Source organism: Coregonus clupeaformis, unplaced genomic scaffold (assembly GCF_020615455.1).
Source record: "Coregonus clupeaformis isolate EN_2021a unplaced genomic scaffold, ASM2061545v1 scaf0178, whole genome shotgun sequence".
In the NCBI taxonomy this organism is placed as follows: Eukaryota; Metazoa; Chordata; class Actinopteri; order Salmoniformes; family Salmonidae; genus Coregonus; species Coregonus clupeaformis.
The window spans coordinates 277,085-292,208 of NW_025533633.1; the positions used below are offsets into that span (position 1 = coordinate 277,085).

At 44.0% G+C, this 15,124-nt stretch overlaps 1 protein-coding gene across 1 annotated transcript in view; it reads left to right on the plus strand.

The window, feature by feature from the left end:
* Positions 1–773: 773 nt before the first annotated feature.
* Positions 774–15,124, plus strand: part of LOC121556161 (kappa-type opioid receptor) — a 77,284-nt gene continuing 62,933 nt past the window's right edge. The window contains exon 1 of the mRNA XM_045213958.1: positions 774–868. Within this exon, the coding sequence (XP_045069893.1) occupies positions 774–868 (95 nt within the window). The remainder of the gene's footprint in view (positions 869–15,124) is intronic.

Sequence of the window (15,124 nt, forward strand, 5' to 3'; positions counted from 1 at the left end):
CCGGTTCTTTTCTGGAAAAGACAGATTTCTCCAGTCAACTTTAAAAGAGGGAGTTATCAAAGGTAAGATTTATGTTATTTGAATGATGGGTGTCCAAGCCTCCTGTAGCTGAGTTGGTAGGGCATGGCTCAGTTGGTAGAGCAGGGTTCAGTTGGTAGAGCAGGGCTCAGTTGGTAGAGCAGGGCTCAGTTGGTAGAGCAGGGCTCAGTTGGTAGAGCAGGGCTCAGTTGGTAGAGCAGGGCTCAGTTGGTAGAGCAGGGCTCAGTTGGTAGAGCATGGCGTTTGCAACGCCAGGGTTGTGGGTTCGTTTTCCAATTGGGGCCAGTATGAAAAAATGTATGCACTCACTAACTGTAAGTCGCTAAAGAGCGTCTGCTAAATGACTAAGATGTAAAAACGTGTCCTTGTCCTTGAACGTTTTTCTGTTGAAAATATTATCTTCTGATAAATAGCCTATAGCCTATATTGAAACTTGTACAAACACCTCAACATGCAAATGTCATGTTAATTATTGCAACAACACACCGTTTTAGAATAACACTTTAATCATCAGTGTAACATTCAGTTCGTGTTTCTCCTCTGGCCCGGTTGGTTTCAGCACCATGGCCAGCGCCGGTTCCCAGGACAGTAAAGGAGTGGTGCAGATCTTCAAGCAGGACCAGTGCCCATCCGGTCGCCCCGAGGACTGCCTCCCCAACTTCACAGGGCAGCCCGGTTTCCCGGAGCTGTTCAACTACACGGCTAACGGCAGCTGGCTGGGGGACCCGGAGCCCATGTCGCCCATCATCCCTATTATAGCAGTGATGTACTCTGTAGTGTTTGTGGTCGGACTGGTTGGAAACTGTCTGGTCATGTTTGTCATCATCAGGTGAGTCTAGGATGTTCTGACCAGGTTAGTCTACTCCTGTCCCTTACCTGTCTGTTAGTCACCTGTTCTGACCAGGTGAGTCTTCTCCTGTCCCTTTCCTGTATGGTCCATGTGGAGTAAGTTAGTGGTTATAGGCTATGTCATGCATCTAGATGAAGGCATCGCTACTTTAGCACAGATCCAAGCATGCAGCCGTGGGAGTTTTTAACCCAGTGCTGGACCATGGTTAGGTGTTTTAATTGTATTTCTTTTTTTTTTCTTTTTTTTAAAGTCAGTTAAGAACAAATTCTTATTTACAATGACGGGCTACCCCGGACAATGCTGGGCCAATTGTGCACTGCCCTGTGGGACTCCCAATCAGGGCCGGGTTGTGATACAGCCTGGAATCGAACCAGGGTCTGTAGTGACACCTCTAGCACTGAGATGTGGTGCCTTAGACCGCTGCGCCACTCGGGAGGTATAATCTATATGAATCACTATTGAAAGAATTCGCCAATAAGCGACTAGGCCCTACTATGCTGCATTACTATGAGGACGTTGTGTGATAGTGTTGGTTCCGGTTTAACTTTCAACTGCTCCAGTGATTCAATGACATGCCATGGAGTTGTCTGAGTTTAGCGCACGATACTGAGATGCTGTGTGTTTGAAGTTTGTGGACATTCCTTTGCGCCCCCAAGTGGAACACATTCAGAGCCAAAACTGTTAAAATACAGATTTAGATTCTGATTCATTTCACATTTAATAATTTTTCACTGTCAGTGTGCGTGCACGCGTGTGCATGTGCGTCTGTGTGTGAAATGGATATGATAATGTGGTTCTCTGGATCCTTGATGCCTTTTTTTTGCATCAGAATCCGTCAGGATTCTAGAGGTGATGATTGGTAGATTAGTAGAATGGTAGATTATTAGAATGGTAGATTAATAGAATGGTAGATTAATAGAATGGTAGATTAATAGAATGGTAGGTTAAATTATTGGTAGATTAATAGAATGGTAGATTAATAGAACGGTAGATTGGTAGAATGGTAGATTAGTATAACGGTAGATTGGTAGAATGGTAGAATGGTAGATTGTTATAGTGGAAATGTATCATTCATTGATCCCCTCCGTAAGATCCTATTCCTCACTGTAATGCCAGGGAGGGAGGAAGGGAGAGAGGGAGGAAGAGAGGGAGGAAGAGTGAGAGAGAGGAAGGGAGAGAGGGAGGAAGAGAGAGAGAGAGGAAGGGAGAGAGGGAGGAAGAGCGAGAGAGAGGAAGAGATAGAGAGAGGGAGGAAGGGAGAGAGGGAGGAAGAGAGGGAGGAAGGGAGAGAGGAAGGAAGGGAGAGAGGGAGATGGAGAGAGAGAGAGGAAGGGAGAGAGGGAGGAAGGGAGAGAGGGAGGAAGAGAGAGAGAGAGGAAGAGAGAGAGCGGAAGGGAGAGAGGGAGGAAGAGAGAGAGAGAGGAAGGGAGAGAGGGAGGAAGAGAGAGAGAGAGGGAGGAAGAGAGGGAGGAAGGGAGAGAGGAAGGAAGGGAGAGAGGGAGCAAGAGAGAGAGGAAGGGAGAGAGGGAGGAAGGGAGAGAGGGAGGGAGGAAGAGAGAGAGAGACAGGAAGGGAGAGAGGGAGGAAGAGAGAGAGAGATGGAGGAAGAAAGGGAGGAAGAGAGAGAGAGATCATAGTGAGGAGTTGAAAGTTCAAGGGCAGGAAGTAAAGGATCAGAAAACAGGAAGACATAGGAACACATACTTTATTCAAACCGTATGATTGAGTTGCTATAGGAACACATACTTTATTCAAACTGTATGATTGAGTTGCTATAGGAACACATACTTTATTCAAACCGTATGATTGAGTTGCAATAGGAACACATACTTTATTCAAACCGTATGATTGAGTTGCTATAGGAACACATACTTTATTCAAACCGTATGATTGAGTTGCTATAGGAACACATACTTTATTCAAACCGTATGATTGAGTTGCTATAGGAACACATACTTTATTCAAACTGTATGATTGAGTTGCTATAGGAACACATACTTTATTCAAACCGTATGATTGAGTTGCAATAGGAACACATACTTTTTTCAAACCGTATGATTGAGTTGCTATAGGAACACATACTTTATTCAAACCGTATGATTGAGTTGCAATAGGAACACATACTTTATTCAAACCGTATGATTGAGTTGCTATAGGAACACATACTTTATTCAAACCGTATGATTGAGTTGCTATAGGAACACATACTTTATTCAAACCGTATGATTGAGTTGCAATAGGAACACATACTTTATTCAAACCGTATGATTGAGTTGCTATAGGAACACATACTTTATTCAAACCGTATGATTGAGTTGCTATAGGAACACATACTTTATTCAAACCGTATGATTGAGTTGCTATAGGAACACATACTTTATTCAAACTGTATGATTGAGTAGCTATAGGAACACATACTTTATTCAAACCGTATGATTGAGTTGCTATAGGAACACATAGTTTATTCAAACCGTATGATTGAGTTGCTATAGGAACACATACTTTATTCAAACCGTATGATTGAGTTGCAATAGGAACACATACTTTATTCAAACCGTATGATTGAGTTGCTATAGGAACACATACTTTATTCAAACCGTATGATTGAGTTGCAATAGGAACACATACTTTATTCAAACCGTATGATTGAGTTGCTATAGGAACACATACTTTATTCAAACCGTATGATTGAGTTGCTATAGTGTCACGTTGCTGTGTATTGGTGTGGTGTAGAATCAGGCGCAGGCAGCAGAGGATAAGTCCAACAAGACTTTACTTAAGCACAAAAATAGATCCAAAACAGCCCGGAGGCAAAAGGACACACACAGGCGTAAATGCGAGCGCACACACAGGTGCGTAAACTTTCCTAACACACAAGGAGGAAACTAAGGAAAATAGCGTACCGACACGGGTAGCGCAACCACGACACGAACAATTACACACAACACTAACCTAACAACAAGGAAACTAAATAGGGTGCTAAATGAGACCTAACACAAAACAGGTGTGACTAACAGACAAAACCAAACAAACAAGAAACATAGAGCGGTGGCAGCTAGAACTCCGGAGACGACGACCGGCGAAACCTGCCCGAACAAGGAGGAGGAGCCGCCCCGGCCGAAACCGTGACAGTACCCCCCCCTTGGCTCCAGCCGCGCGCCGCCTCCGGCCTCGGGGACGACCAGGGGGACGCGGAGCAGGGCGCGCAGGATGACCACGATGGAATTCGGTCATCAGGGACGGATCCAGAATGTCCCTACTTGGCACCCAGCACCGCTCCTCCGGACCGTACCCCTCCCACTCCACGAGATATTGGAGACCCCCCATCCGGCGTCTCGAATCCAGGATGGTCCGAACCGTGTCGCCGGAGCCCCCTCGATGTCCAACGGGGGCGGAGGAGTCTCCTCAATCTCAAAGTCCTGGAGTGGACCAGCTACCACCCGGCCTGAGGAGAGACACATGGAACGAGGGGTTAATATTCTTGTAATCAATAGGTAGTTCTAACCTGTAACTCACCTCGTTCAATCTCCTCAGGACTTTAAAAGGCCCCACAAACCGCCGACCCAGCTTCCGGCAGGGCAGGCGGAGGGGCAGGTTTCTGGTTGAGAGCCAGACTCGATCTCCAGGTGCGTACACTGGCCCTCACTGCGGTGTAGGTCGGCGCTCGTCTTCTGTCGACGTATGGCACGCTGCAGATGGACGTGTGCAGCGTCCCACGTCTCCTCCGAGCGCCGCACCCACTAATCCACAGCGGGGGCCTCGATCTGGCTCTCATGCCACGGTGTCAGAACCGGCTGGTACCCTAATACACACTGGAAAGGGGTTAGTTGGGTGGAGGAGTGGCGGAGAGAGTTCTGTGCCATCTCGGCCCAGGGCACATATCTCGCCCACTCCTCCGGCCGGCCCTGACAATATGACCTCAGAAACCTACCCACATCCTGGTTGACTCGTTCAACCTGCCCATTACTCTCCGGGTGGTAACCCGAGGTAAGGCTCACCGAGACCCCCAAACGTTCCATAAATGCTCTCCAGACTCTGGAGGTAAACTGGGGGCCTCGATCGGACACTATATCCTCGGGCACCCCGTAATGCCGGAAGACGTGAGTAAATAGAGCCTCAGCGGTCTGTAGGGCCGTAGGAAGACCCGGCATGGGAAGGAGACGACAGGCCTTCGAGAACCGATCCACAACGACCAGGATGGTGGTATTCCCCTGTGAGGAGGGGAAGATCGGTAACAAAATCCACCGAGAGGTGAGACCAGGGTCGTTGTGGAACGGGCAGGGGCTGTAATTTACCCCTGGGCAAGTGTCTGGGCGCCTTACACTGGGCACACACTGAGCAGGAGGAGACATAAACCCTCACATCCCTGGCTAACGTTGGCCACCAGTACTTCGTACTAAGGCAGTGCACTGTCCGGCCAATACCCGGATGTCCAGAGGAGGGGCGTGTGAGCCCAATAAATCAGCCGATCCCGGACCTCGAGCGGGACGTACACCCGACCCACGGACACTGTGGAGGACTAGGCTCGGTGCGCAACGCCTGCTCGATCTCCGCATCGACCTCCCACACCACCGGTGCCACCAGACAAGACTCCGGTAGTATGGGAATGGACTCCACGCACCTCTCCTCCGTGTCATACCGACGGGACAGAGCATCTGCCTTCCCGTTCTGGGACCCAGGGATGTAAGTGATCTTGAACACAAACCGGGCGAGAAACATAGTCCATCGAGCCTGGCGAGGATTCAGTCTCCTAGCTGCCCGAATGTATTCCAGGTTACGATGGTCGGTCAGAATGAGGAAAGGGTGCTGAGCCCCCTCAAGCCAATGCCTCCACACCTTTAGGGCCTGTACTACGGCTAACAGCTCCCTGTCCCCTACGTCATAATTCCGCTCCGCTCGGACTGAGCTTCTTAGAATAAAAAGCACAGGGGGCGGAGCTTAGGTGATGTACCGGATCGTTGAGAAAGAACTGCCCCGATACCGGCCTCAGACGCGTCCACCTCAACTTGGAAGGGTAAAGTGGGATCCGGGTGCGCCAACACCGGCGCCGAGGTAAACAGGTCCTTCAGTCTCCCAAAGGCCCTGTCCGCCTCAGCTGACCACTGCAAGCGCACCGGACCCCCCTTCAGAAGAGAGCGTTATGGAGCTGCCACCTGTCCAAAACCCCGGATAAACCTCCGGTAGTAATTCGCAAAAACCCAAGAACCGCTGCACCTCTTTAACCGTAGTTGGGGTTTGCCAATTACGCACGGGGCGGACACTCGGTCCACCTCAATTCTCACCCCTGACGCAGACAACTGGTAACCCAAAAGGAAACTGACTCCTGGAAGAACAGACATTTCTCAGCTTTGACATACAGGTCATGCTCCAACAGTCTCCTCAATACCCTGCGCACCAGGGCTACATGCTCGGCCCGAGTAGCACTGTACACAAGAATATCATCTATGTACACCACTACTCCCTGCGCCTGCATGTCCCGGAAAAGTTCGTCTACAAACGATTGGAAGACTGATGGAGCATTCATTAACCCATATGGCATGACAAGATACTCGTAATGGCCGGAGGTAGTACTAAATGCTGTCTTCCACTCATCGCCCTCCCTAATGCGCACCAAGTTATATGCGCTCCTGAGATCCAATTTTGTGAAGAACCTTGCCCCGTGTAAGGACTCCGTCATGGTCCCAATCAGAGGAAGTGGATAGCTGTACTTCACCGTCACCTGATTGAGACCGCGGTAATCAATACACGGACGCAAACCTCCATCCTTTTTCTTCACAAAAAAGAAGCTCGAGGACGCGGGAGAAGTGGAGGACCGTATGTATCCCTGTCTCAGAGACTCGGCAATGTAAGTCTCCATTGCCCCTTTTCTCCTCCTGTGACAAAGGATACACATGGCTCCGCGGAGCGCTGCTCCTGTCTGGAGGTCTATCGCACAATCCCCCTGTCTATGAGGGGTGGCAACTGTGCCACTCTGGTCTTACTGAACACGAGCGCCAAATCCTCATACTCAGGAGGAATGTGCAGTGCTGGCATCTGGTTCGGACTCTCCACCGAGGTCGCCCCTACGGAAACACCCAGACATAACCCCTCACACTGAGCAGACCACCCTTTAAGAGCCTTCTCTCGCCACGAAATAGTAGGATCATGGGTCATCAACCAGGGAAGCCCCAGTACCACCGGATACGCAGGAGAGTCGATCAGATAGAGTTGAATCGTCTCCTCATGACCCCCTGCGTCATCATCCTAAGTGGCGCTGTGACCTCCCCAATCAACCCAGATCCTAACGGACGACTATCTAGGGCATGTACAGGAAAGGGTTTTTCGACTGGAAGGAGGGGGAATCCCTAACTTAACACAGAATCTCCGATCTACAAATTCCCAGCTGCGCCTGAATCGACTAGCGCCTTATGCTGGGACCGAGGTGCAACCTGTGGGAAACAAACAGGTAAGGTAATGTGTACGACAGAAAGCTCTGGGTAAGTAGGGCGCCTACTCACCTGGGTGGACTCCCCACTGTATGACCTGCTCTCTCCCTCACCAGGGGACCCTCCCCCAGCACCCTAGCCGCGGTGTGCCCTCCGCGCCCACACTTGGTGCAGGAGACTGCCCCCCTCGGGCTCCTACCTCTTCTCCCTCTAGCGCCAGCACCTCCAAGCTCCATCGGACACTGCTCGGAGGCGCTGGAGGGTGGAATGGGGGGCCCCCACCTGGGACGTCCGCGGGTCGCCAGCAGGTTGTCCAGTCGAATGGCCATGTCCACCAGCTGGTCAAATGTTAGTGTAGTGTCCCTGCAGGCTAACTCCCTGCGGACGTCCTCCCGAAGGCTACATCTGAAGTGGTCTATGAGGGCCCTCTCATTCCACCCCGCATCAGCCACTAGAGTCCCGGAACTCCAGCGCAACGCCTGAGCGCTCCTCATCCCCTGTCGGAGGTGGAATAGACGTTCCCCGCCGCTCTCCCCTCTGGTGGATGGTCGAAGACCGCACGGAAGCAGCCGGGAGAACTCCGCATAGGTGACTGTGGCGGCGTCTATTCCCCTCCATTCGGCGTTGGCCCACTCCAACGCCTTGCCGGTGAGACAGGAGATGAGGGCGGAGACGCCTCGTATCCCGAGGGCGCCGGGTGTATGGTGGCAATGTAGAGCTCCACTTGTAAGAGGAACCCCTGACACCCGGCAGCGGTGCCGTCGTACGCCCTCGGGAGCGAGAGCCGAATCCCACTGGGTTCCGGTCGATGGACGGGCTGGCTGTCCGGTGGTGATGGTGCGATAGGTGGGGCTGTGGGAACCCCGCTGGTCTCCCATCGACGAAGGGTGTCCATGACGCCCTCCAAGGCGTGCCCGATTCGGTTGATCCGGTGCTCTTGACCAAGGAGACGCTCCTCCATGGGGTCGACGGGTGCTCCTGCTGATTCCATGTCAAGGTGTGTAATTCTGTCACGTTGCTGTGTATTGGTGTGGTGTAGAATCAGGCGCAGGCAGCAGAGGATAAGTCCAACAAGACTTTACTTAAGCACAAAAATAGATCCAAAACAGCCCGGAGGCAAAAGGACGTACACAGGCGTAAATGCGAGCGCACACACAGGTGCGTAAACTCTCCTAACACACAAGGAGGAAACTAAGGAAAATAGCGTACCGACACGGGTAGCGCAACCACGACACGAACAATTACACACAACACTAACCTAACAACAAGGAAACTAAATAGGGTGCTAAATGAGACCTAACACAAAACAGGTGTGACTAACAGACAAAACCAAACAAACAAGAAACATAGAGCGGTGGCAGCTAGAACTCCGGAGACGACGACCGGCGAAACCTGCCCGAACAAGGAGGAGGAGCCGCCCCAGCCGAAACCGTGACATATAGGAACACATACTTTATTCAAACCGTATGATTGAGTTGCTATAGGAACACATACTTTATTCAAACTGTATGATTGAGTTGCTATAGGAACACATACTTTATTCAAACCGTATGATTGAGTTGCAATAGGAACACATACTTTTTTCAAACCGTATGATTGAGTTTCTATAGGAACACACTTTATTCAAACCGTATGATTGAGTTGCAATAGGAACACATACTTTATTCAAACTGTATGATTGAGTTGCTATAGGAACACATACTTTATTCAAACCGTATGATTGAGTTGCTATAGGAACACATACTTTATTCAAACCGTATGATTGAGTTGCAATAGGAACACATACTTTATTCAAACCGTATGATTGAGTTGCAATAGGAACACATACTTTATTCAAACTGTATGATTGAGTTGCTATAGGAACACATACTTTATTCAAACTGTATGATTGAGTTGCTATAGGAACACATACTTTATTCAAACCGTATGATTGAGTTGCAATAGGAACACATACTTTATTCAAACTGTATGATTGAGTTGCTATAGGAACACATACTTTATTCAAACTGTATGATTGAGTTGCTATAGGAACACATACTTTATTCAAACCGTATGATTGAGTTGCTATAGGAACACATACTTTATTCAAACCGTATGATTGAGTTGCTATAGGAACACATACTTTATTCAAACTGTATGATTGAGTTGCTATAGGAACACATACTTTATTCAAACCGTATGATTGAGTTGCTATAGGAACACATACTTTATTCAAACCGTATGATTGAGTTGCTATAGGAACACATACTTTATTCAAACTGTATGATTGAGTTGCTATAGGAACACATACTTTATTCAAACTGTGTGATTGAGTTGCTATAGGAACACATACTTTATTCAAACCGTATGATTGGCGTAGCTCTGCCTCTGTAATAAAAGACTCAGCACTCATCAATCAATCAAATGTATTTATAAAGCCCTTTTTACATCAACAGATATCACAAAGTGCTTATACAGAAACCCAGCCTAAAACCCCAAACAGCAAGCAATGCAGAAGCACGGTGGCTAGGAAAAACTCCCTAGAAGGGCAGGAAACTAGGAAGAAACCTAGAGAGGAACCAGGCTCTGAGGGGTGGCCAGTCCCCTTCTGGCTGTGCCGGGTGGAGATTATAACAGTACATGGCCATTAAGGCCAGATTGTTCTTCAAGATATTCATAGATGACCAGCAGGGTCAAATAATAATCACAGTGGTTATAGAGGGTACAACAGGTCAGTACCTCAGGAGTAAATGTCAGTTAAAATCAAATCAAAAATAAAAATATAATGTATTTGTCACATGCGGCGAATACAACAGGTGTAGACTTTACTGTGAAATGTTTACTTCCAACAATGCAGAGTTAAAATGAAAGAAAGATTTGCCAAATAAAAACAGGAAATAGTAACACAATAAAATAACAGTAACAAGGCTATATACAAGGAGAACCGGTACCGAGTCAATGTTCAGGGGTAGGAAGTAGAGTGCCTTCGGAAAGTATTCAGACCCCTTGACTTTTTCCACATTTTGTTACGTTACAGCCTTATTTAAAAAAAATCCTCATCAATCTACACATAATACCCCATAATGACAAAGCGAAAACAGGTTTTTATAAATTTTTGCAAATGTATTAACAAATAAAAAAAAGAAATACCTTATTTACATAAATATTCTGACCCTTTGCTATGAGATTTGAAATTGAGCTCAGGTGCATCCTGTTTCCGTTGATCATCCTTGAGATGTTTCTATAACTTGATTGGAATCCAACTGTGGTAAATTCAATTGATTGGACATGATTTGGAAAGGCACACACCTGTCTATATAAGGTCCCACAGTTGACAGTGCATGTCAGAGCAAAAACCAAACCATGAGGTGGAAGGAATTGGTATAATGGTAGATAGGTATGATGGTAGATAGGTAGAATGGTAGATTCATATATTCTTAGATTAGTAGAGTGATAGATTGGTAGTTTGGTAAAATGGTAGATTGATAGAATGGTGGATTGGTAGAATTGTACATTGGTAGATTGGTAGATTGGTAGATTGTTAGAAAGGTAATTTGGTAGAATGGTAGAATGGTAGATTAAGGTATGGGAGATTAGTATAATGGTAGATCAGTAGAATAGTAGAATGGTAGATTGGTGGATTGATAGCATGGTAGATTGCTAGATTTGTGGAATGGTAGATTGGTAGATTGGTAGAATTTTAGATTAATAGTATGGTAGTCTGGTAGAATGGTAGATTGGTAGAATTTTAGAATGGTAGAGTGGTAGATCGGTGGAATGGAAGATTGGTAGATTTGTAGAATGGTAGATTGGTAGATTGGTAGGATGGTAGAATGGTAGATTAGTAGTATGATAGATTGTTAGAATGTTGGAATGGTAGATTGGTGGAATGGTAGATTGGTAGATTGGTAGAATGGTAGGTTAGTACATTCGTAGAATGGTAGGTTAGTAAATTAGTAGAATAGTAGATTGGTAGAACGGTAGAATGGTAGAATGGTAGATTGGTGGAATGGTGGATTGGTAGATTGGTAGATTCTTGGAATGGTGGAATGATAGATCGGTAGAATTGTAGATTGGTAGATTGGTAGGATGGTAGAATGGTCGATTAATAGTATGGTAGATTAGTGGAATGGTAGAGTTGTTGAATTGAGATTGGTATAATGGTAGATTAGTAATTTGTTACAATGGTAGAATGGTAGGTTAGTAGATTGGTAGAATGGTAGAAGGGTAGATTAGTAGAATTGTAGAATGGTAGAATGGTAAATTGGTAGAATGTATATTGGTAGAATGGTAGATTATTAGGATGAGAGATTGGTAGATTGTTGGAATGGTAGATTAGTAGAATGGTAGATTGTTAGAATGGTAGATTGGTAAAATGGTAGAATGGTAGATAGGTAGAATGGTAGATACATATATTCTTAGATTAGTAGAGTGATAGATTGGTAGTTTGGTAAAATGGTAGATTGATAGAATGGTGGATTGGTAGAATTTTACATTAGTAGATTGTTAGAATGGTAGATTAGTAGAATGGTAGATTGGTAGAATGGTAGAACAGTAGATTGGTAGATTGGTAGATTGTTGGAATGGTATATTGGTAGGTTGGAGGAATGGTAGATTGGTAGAATGGCATATTGGTATGATGGTAGAATGGTAGATTAGTGGTATGGTAGATTAGTAGAATGGTAGTTTGGTGGAATGGTAGATTTGTCGATTGGTAGATTAGTAGAATTGTAGATTGGTAGAATGGTAGATTGGTAGAATGGTGGATTGGTATATTAGAAGAATGGTAGAATGGAAAATTGCTATATTCGTAGAATTGTAGATTAGTAGATTGGTAGATTTTTAGAATAGTAGATTAGTAGAATGGTAGATTGGTAGATTGTTATTAAGTGAGAATAGTAGAATTGTAGATTATCACATTATTAGAATGTTAGGCTAGTGTATTTGTAGAATTGCAGAACGGTAGATTGCTAGAATGGTAGAATGGTAAATTGGTAGAATGATAGATTGGTAGAATGGTAGATTGGTATAATGGTAGTTTGGTAGAATGGCAGATAGGTAGAATGGTAGATTCATATTTTCTTAGATTAGTAGAGTGATAGATTGGTAGTTTGGTAAAATGGTGGATTGATAGAATGGTGGATTGGCAGAATTGTGGATTAGTTGATTGAATGATTCGTAGATTATTAGAATGGTAGATTTGTGGAATGGTGGAATCTTAAATTGATAGATAGGTAGAATGGTAGATTAGTAGTATGGTAGATTAGTAGTATGGTATATTAGTAGAATGGTAGATCTGTAGAATGGTAGATTGGTGGAGTGGTAGAAGGGTAGATTGGTAGATTGATAGAATGGTATAGTGGTAGATTGGTGTAACGGTAAATTGGAAGATTGGTAGAGTGGTAGATCGGTAAAATAGTAGAATGGTAGATTGGTAGATTGGTAGGATGGTAGATTAGTGGTATGATAGATTATTAGAATGTTGGAATGGTAGATTGCTGGAATGGTAGATTGGTAGAATGGTAGAACAGTAGATTGGTAGATTGGTAGATTGTTGGAATGGTATATTGGTAGGTTGGAGGAATGGTAGATTGGTAGAATGGCATATTGGTATGATGGTAGAATGGTAGATTAATGGTATGGTAGATTAGTAGAAAGGTAGTTTGGTGGAATGGTAGATTTGTCGATTGGTAGATTAGTAGAATTGTAGATTGGTAGAATGGTAGATTGGTAGAATGGTGGAGTGGTATATTAGTAGAATGGTAGAATGGAAAATTGCTAGATTCGTAGAATTGTAGATTAGTAGATTGGTAGATTTTTAGAATGGTAGAATAGTAGAATTGTAGATTATCACATTATTAGAATGTTAGGCTAGTGTATTTGTAGAATTGCAGAATGGTAGATTGCTAGAATGGTAGAATGGTAAATTGGTAGAATGATAGATTGGTAGAATGGTAGATTCTTAGGGTGGAAGATTAGTAGGTTTTTTTGAAAGGTAGATTTGTAGAATGGTAGATTGGTATAATGGTAGTTTAGTAGAATGGCAGATAGGTAGAATGGTAGATTCATATTTTCTTAGATTAGTAGAGTGATAGATTGGTGGTTTGGTAAAATGGTGGATTGATAGAATGTTGGATTAGGAGAATTGTGGATTAGTTGATTGAATGATTCGTAGATTTTTAGAATGGTAGATTTGTGGAATTGTGGAATCTTAAATTGATAGATAGGTAGAATGGTAGATTAGTAGTATGGTAGATTAGTAGTATGGTATTTTAGTAGAATGGTAGATCTGTAGAATGGTAGATTGGTGGAGTGGTAGAAGGGTAGATTGGTAGATTGATAGAATGGTAGATTGGTAGATTGGTAGATTGATAGAATGGTAGATTTGTAGATTGATAGAATGGTAGATTGTAGATTGGTGAAATGGTAGATTGGTAGAGTGATAGATCGTGGAATGGTAGATTGATAGAATGGTAGATTCGTAGAAAGGTAGATTAGTTGAATGGTAGATTGGTAGAATGGTAGATTGATAAAATGGTAGAGTAATAGATTGACAGATTGGTAGTTTGTTAGAATTGTAGATTGATAGAATGGTAGATTAGTAGAATGGTAGATTAATATGTTAGTAGATTAGTAGATTGATAGATATGTAGATTGGTGGATGGGTAGATATATAGAGTGGTAGATTGTTAGAATTTTAGGTTAGTAGATTATATAGATTGTTAGAATGGTAGATTAGTAGAATGGTAGATTGATAGAATGGTGGATTAGAAGAATGGTAGATTGGTAGATTTGTATAATGGTATAATGGTAGTTTGGTAGATTGGTAGATTCATATATCTTAGATTAGTAGAGTGATAGATTGGTAGTTTGGTAAAATGGTAGATTAATAGAATGGTGGATTTGTAGAATTTTAGATTAGTAGAATGGTAGATTGATAGAATGGAGAATAGTAGATTGGTAGAATGGTAGATTGTTGGAATGGCAGATTGGATGAATGGTAGGTTAGTAGATTCGTAGAATGGTAGAAAGGTAGATTGGTAGAATTGTAGATTAGTAGAATGGTAGATTTGTAAATCGGTAGAATGGTAGGTTAGCAGTTTGGTAGACTGGTTGAATGGTAGAATGGTAGAATGGTAGATTGGTAGAATTGTAGAATGGTAGAATAGTAGATTGGTAGAATGGTAGGTTAGTAGAATGGTAGATTGATAGAATGGTAGATTGGTAGATTGGTAGAATTGTAGATTAGAAGATTGGTAGATTTTTAGAATGGTAGATTAGTAGAATGGTAGAATGGTAGATTTTTAGAATGGTAGATTAATAGAATGGTAGAATGGTAGATTGGTAGAATGGTAGAATGGTAAATTGGTAGAATGGTAGATTCTTAGGGTGGGAGATTGGTAGATTTTTTTGAATGGTAGATTTGTAGAATGGTAGATTGGTATAATGATAGATTGGTAGAATGGCAGATAGGTAGAATGGTAGATTCATATTTTCTTAGAATAGTAGAGTGATAGATTGGTAGTTTGGTAAATTGGTAGATCTTGGTAAATTGGTAGATCTGTAGCTCAGCTGGTAGAGCACGGCGCTTGTAACGCCAAGGTAGTGGGTTCGAACCCCGGGACCACCCATACACAAAAGTTTATGCACGCATGACTGTAAGTCGCTTTGGATAAAAGCGTCTGCTAAATGGCATATTATTATATTATTATTATTATATAATGTTGGATTGGTATAATTGTAGATTAGTGGATTGAATGTTTCGTAGATTGTTAGAATGGTAGATTTGTGGAATGGTGGAATCTTAAATTGATAGATAAGTAGAATGGTA